General features: G+C 38.6%; 1 protein-coding gene across 3 annotated transcripts in view; it reads right to left on the bottom strand.

Moving 5' to 3' along the window:
• Positions 1-4,389: 4,389 nt before the first annotated feature.
• LOC132399251 (A-kinase anchor protein inhibitor 1-like) overlaps positions 4,390-6,212 on the bottom strand; it is a 36,121-nt gene continuing 34,298 nt past the window's right edge. For 2 of the 3 annotated variants that reach the window (XM_059979467.1, XM_059979459.1), the window contains exon 5: positions 4,390-5,779. In XM_059979467.1, coding sequence (XP_059835450.1) covers positions 5,604-5,779 — 176 coding nt within the window. In that variant the 3' untranslated portion in view covers positions 4,390-5,603. The remainder of the gene's footprint in view (positions 5,780-6,212) is intronic. The other variant, XM_059979451.1, reaches the window with a different exon arrangement.

Raw genomic sequence — 6,212 nt, 5'->3', positions numbered from 1 at the left:
TCTCAACAAGTAAACTAAACTCAAGGTTACATGCAGTTCATGGTAATAATTGAACATCAGCAGCACAGCTCATATACTTCCCACCACTCAGTCTCGAGCAGCCAGTGAGCCCTAACACTTTGGCCAGATATGAAGTGATATCAAGGTTGCCAGCACAATGAGATATCCAATCTGCCCTAAAAAATACCTTAATATTATACTGTTCAGCTTCTTACTTATCTTCACCGCTATGTGACTTTCAGTTAATCCTCTCAGACCGCCAACCTCTAATTAAAGCGTAAAAAACTTAACTCAGCCATCATGTTAACATTTTCAGCCATTTTATAGCTAATGCAAAAAGGAATGAACTAATTTTACTGCATCACCACATCGCCTGTGTTTCAAAGTGACATCAAACCACCGTTCTTCCTTTCTGGTTAAAGGTGCCATCAGGAAGTCATCAATGTGACACAATTGATATCAACTTTTAACCCAAAAATGATGTGATTATCTCCATTCTTTCTCACTCTGTACTATTCAGTACTTAAAAGGATACTCCAGCCCCTCTCTCACCACCCACCACCAGCACACCAGTTCACATTGTCACCAAGCTCCAGGATGTCTAACCCTGATCTATCAAATCTTAGGTCTGCCAGGCACAGCAGTGACGCTGCCTTCCATCACCAGTGTTCCTGAATACCAGAGTGCCAGAGATTCCTGACAAAGACAGAATAATGAAATGAAAATCGTTTCGTGTATAGGCCATAAAAGTAGTCACCTGCATTGGTTTAGAAAAGAAGTGTTCAGATCCTACTGAAAGTGGAGAAACAGCTTGCAAATGCAGTAGGAGGAATTATATTTTTGAGAGTGATGGATTAGCTCACCCAGACCTACCTTCCCTTCTCAATTTAATACAGTCATAATGCTTGCCACTTACCTTAAATGCTGAGATGAACCCTTGACATTTTTTGGCTGGATTGCTTGGAACCTGTGTCATCTTGTGACTCTAAAATTTAATTGGAAAGTCTTGCCAAATATTCTTACCTTTGGGGAAAAATGGTTAACTTAATTTGACAGGTAAAGCAACACACAGACAAAATAAAAGAGAGCACGGTGGGTGTGTGGAATGCACTGCCAGCAAAGGTGGTAGAGATGGAAACAACAGGGTCTACTGAGAGACTCTGAGATGGGTACATGGAGCTTAGAAAAATAGAGGGCTATGTGGTAGGGAAATTCTAGGCAGCTGGTAGTGTAGGTTACATGGCTGGCACAACATTGTGGGCTGAAGGGCCTGAAATGCACTGTAGATTTCTACGTTTCTATGTATAACTCCACCTAAAGACTGAGCAAACTAAGGGACAGAGTTGTGAAATTAAACTCCTACAAGTCACCTATATTTTAACTTATCGGAATAAGAATTAGACTTATTATTAGTTGAACTACACGTTGTGAAAACTTTTGTTTAGCAGCAGCAGTACAGTACAAAGCTTTGCAAATGTTCGTCACCTTATCATGGTGAAGAGGCTTGTGAGTTCCTGAGATCACGAGAATGATGCTGTCTGGAGTTTAGCTCCTGGTAGGGTCAGCCAGGGCAGTAAGGTCAAGGGGAAGGTTCCAGGCAAAGAGCAATGTAACCAAGACCTCAATTGTGGAGCAGGTGAAAGAGGAAGACACATTGAAGGTGGAGGAAGGCTGCATAGTGAAGGGCTCCCTGTCGTCTTGCTCTCACGCCACTGGACACTGACCCCAATCTGCCAAGATCTGTGTGGTGTCTGTCTGTGCATCACCCTCCCCACGCTAAACAAAGTCACACACGGGCATTCTCCATGAAGAGAATCTACCTGAACATCCTGCATTAAATCACATGGTAGTCAGCAAGTGGCAAAGGGGGGCAGGATTGTGAGGTCTGGAAGCCCCTAGTCCTGAGAGGGCACATTGGACAGTGAGTGTTTGATTCAGCCGCTGAGCTGTTGGACTGAGGCAGAAAGAGCCCTTCATCAGGGCTAAGCAGCCCTACTCAGGATTCACTCTGTTCACCCCATTCGGGGAAAATGATGCCCTAAAAATAACGTGTTTTGTGCATACCCACAACCAGATGGCAACCTTAGTGAGTGTTTACGCACCATCCCTTCTCACATGTATGAAAAAGAAGCCATCTACACTTGTCTAGACAAGAGGATAAGATAATACTCTCAAGAAACCTCAATGCCACAGTCAGTGGAGACTTCATCCTTTTGCAGAGTGCCATAGGAAAGGAAGACATTAGCAACATCATCTCCAATAGAATACCACTTCTCACCATATGTGCTGAGAACAATCTTATCATCACAAACTCTCTTCCAGCAGAAGAAAACAAATTCAAGGCATCTTGGTAGCACACCTGATCTAAACAGTGGCATCTCATTGGCTATGTCATTGTCTGAGCTAGGGACCACCATGATGTGAATATCACAAGGGCACTGATAACTGCTGAACAGCTCATCACCTGATCCATTCCACTATGTCCAACAGCTTCATGAAAAAATAGGAGGAATCATACAAAACAGACCAGGTTAAGACTAAAACTTAAGAGCTTGCTTGACACAGCCACCCAACAACACCTTCAGGCCTCGTTAGGGAAAACTTCCTACCGGAGTATCCAGAGGATACAGAAGAACACTGGGGTCTGTTTAAATCTACCACCCTTAATACCTGTAAAAATATCCTTGGCTACAGGTCCAGAAAACATCAGGATTCGTTCGTTGATAAGAGCATGGAGGTAGAACAACTCATCTCCTTTTATTCCTGACAAAATGACTTCAGCAGCAAGGCCAAAAGAGAAGCTTACTCCAGTTATATAGTCCAAACAATATTTTTGGTCAAAAGAGTAGTCATCCTTCCTGCAATATTATATGGACCACCTACAGTAGACACATCGAAGCCCTGGAACAATCCCACCAAAGAACCTTATGAAAGATTTTGAGGATGAGCTGGAAGGACTGAGGAAGAGGCCAACATGAAGAGCATTTCCATCACAACACCAACCCCAATGAATAGGTCATGCCATTCAGATACCTAATTCACATTTCCCCCAAACCCCGCAGGAGAACAGCTTGCTTGATTCAAGTGATGACTATCAACAGTGCATAGATATAAAATTATTATAAATTCTAGCAGTGAACCCTCAGTGAAGACTGGTGCATGTTCTTTCGATTTCTCCTTCCTGAAGTCCAGAATCAATTCCTTAGCCTCACTGGCATTGACTGAAATGTTGTTGTTGTGTCGCCATTCAACCAACCAACCTATCTCCCTCCTGTATCTCTCCTTGTCAACATCTGGTATTCTACCAAAAGCTGTGATGACATCATAAGATTAATAGATAGCATTTGAGCTGTGCTTAGCCACACATTCATGAGAGTAGAGCAGCGGGCTAAACAGGTATCCTTCAGATGCAAATACATTGATTGTAAGTGAGGAAGAAATGTTATAAATGATCAGCACTGACTATGGTCTCCAGATAAGGAAGTCGAGCATCCAATTGCAGAGGGAGTTACAGAGACCCAGGTTTTGGAATTATTTGATTAATAATGACCCAGGCATGACCCAGTCAATATACTTGTTACTATTCCTTACATGGCAAAAACATCTATTATTAAATTATAAAGCTAATTTTAAAACTTTTTAAAATTCTAATATATCCTTATCTGGCTTAGTTAAACTTTGTTTGGTAGTGAATCAATTACATATCGTATGAATTCTACTTTGTTAAATATGTAACATAAATGTGAAATACATTGGTTATCGAAGAACATGGTCTACTATTTTGCTACAAAAATATCACAGAGATTACCTGCCACATACAAATGTGAATATTACAGAAGAAAAAAATGGAGATATTAAGCTGTCCTGTATGTATGGTTCACATTAGTCTGTGCAAAAGAGGCTAATATACAATAATGTTTTTTTTTACCTTAGCAATAGCTTTTGCTCAGTTGAAAAAATACACTCTTTTGTATAGCAATTTCATTTCAAAAGGCAACTCAAACAATTTCTCTTTCTTCAGATTTATATTTAAAACTTATATGATCACAACATATACTTTAAAGACATACAATCAATCTATGTATATAAGCTATCACATGTATTTATATCTATTGTGCTTTTTATTATTGTATTTTTTTATCTTAATGGTTTTATTTTTGTACTGCATTTGATCTGAGTGACAAATATCTCTTTCTCTTACATTTGTGTACTGGAAATGACATTAAAAAACCTTGAATCTTAAATAAGAACAAAAAAAAGTTTTATGGTTTATCCTTTATTATATCATAAAACAAATCAATCATATCAAGAACAACAGTATAAATTATTCAGTACAATTCAATTTTTAAAATATTATGTATCATTTATCAATACAATATGGGTATAATCATAATTATTGAACCAGAATTTGCAACAATCAATATCATCTGTATTCACTGGTATTACAGTGGAAAAGACAACAAGTCTTGGCATCTGAATATGCATATCTTCATCTATGCATCCCAAAGCTACTATCAGTAATGTCCTCAATGGTTGTACTATCAACTGAGTCAATGATTTGACAAAAGTAGACTTGCTGCAAGTCAGACTGAAAATGCTGACCTGTTGAATGTCTGAGTGGGATGTATTTCTTTCTATTCCATAAAAAACTGACAAAGAGTTTAAAGTAATAAAACCATTATGTTTCATTGCCATATATCATCTTTTTCCTCAATCCAATGTATATGCCCCAGACTTAATATGCTTTTCATATAAATGTTAACATGTTGCTCATAATTCCTGTGTTTAACTTCCCGGTCTGAATTCTTCAATCTGTTTTGCCACTCAGCCTACTTTACTTACTGGCACAAATCCCCAAATTCAGTATTCAGCAGAATCTATGGAGGGAAAAACAAGTTTTCAGGTCCCCTAATTCTGTTTCATTCAACTTCACCTGCCCCATCACTGAACGGTTCCCACAAACTCTGGTCTCACTTTGGAGGACTTTTCATCCCATTTTCTCAATACTTGCTGCTTATTTGTTATTATGATTTCTTTTTCTTCTTTCTTTTTTATAAGCACCATCTGATGTCTTTTGCTCATTGGTTATTGTCCCTGTTGGTAGTCTTTCATTGATTCTATTATTGTTATTGGGATTTATTGAGTATGCCTACAAGAAAATGAATCTCAGAGCAGTACAGTATGTGGTGACATATGTAGTTTGGTAATAAACAAGAGAAAATCTGCAGATGCTGGAAATCCGAGCAACACACACAAAATGCTGGAAGAATTCAGCAGGGTTTCGACCCGAAATGTCGACTGCCTTTTTTCCCATAGATGCTGCTGAGTGTAGTTCGTGTGTGTAGTTCGGTAATAAATTTACTTTGAACTTTGAAAACTGTCTTGAAATAGGGAAAATAGGTGATACGCTTTCCATTAAATTTCAGTGGACGACGTTTCTCAATGCCTGCAACAGGCATAGTCCCTTCATTCTGTCTGTATGGCCTAGGCTAATATCGTGATACACTAATACAGAGCTGACCACAAGGTGTGTATTGAGTGAAGTTGTTCCACATTTTATCAGGTTTCAGTCACAGTTCAATCTTAGGCTTCTTCCTTTCTTATCATTTTGCACATTCAGATGTCTGCAGATTGTGAACTCTTTTTGGTTCTGGCTTTTTCATTTGTTTTTTCTCTAGGGTATACTGCTGCACAGCCTGCAGAACAACCTTTTCCACAATCTTCTTACTGGTAATCTGCAGCTCCTCTTCCTGTGATTCATTCTCAGGTTTATCACCTGCTGGGGGAGACAACCTTCAGTAAATTAATTAGTCAACTTCAGCTATCTATAACATGCCAATAGCTTTCTACCTTGCATACATTCGTGTTTATTCTTTATGCTTTATCCTTATTCTCACAATTTCCATACCTCAGTTTCTATTTCAATAATTATAATGGAAGGGATTTAAGTGAGCATTTCATAACAGAACTCATCCATGTCATGTTACAACAACAATATCTCTTTTTTTATATACTACATTTTCACCAAGGAGTGAAATAATGAAAACTCCTATTTCCATTTCCCATTGACTGTCAAGAAGAATGTTAACAAGCAAGAGAAAGTGGAGTGGAGATCAAATATATGACTAACTTGAAACTGTTACCAACTTCGGGCTGAAGTAAAATAACTTCTGGCTTTAATTGATCTTTAGTTATAATTACATTACCCGCTC

Source organism: Hypanus sabinus, chromosome 1, assembly GCF_030144855.1.
Source record: "Hypanus sabinus isolate sHypSab1 chromosome 1, sHypSab1.hap1, whole genome shotgun sequence".
Lineage (NCBI taxonomy): Eukaryota > Metazoa > Chordata > Chondrichthyes > Myliobatiformes > Dasyatidae > Hypanus > Hypanus sabinus.
The sequence above is the reverse complement of the archived record's forward strand: the minus strand, read 5'-3'. Positions and strand labels throughout refer to the sequence as shown.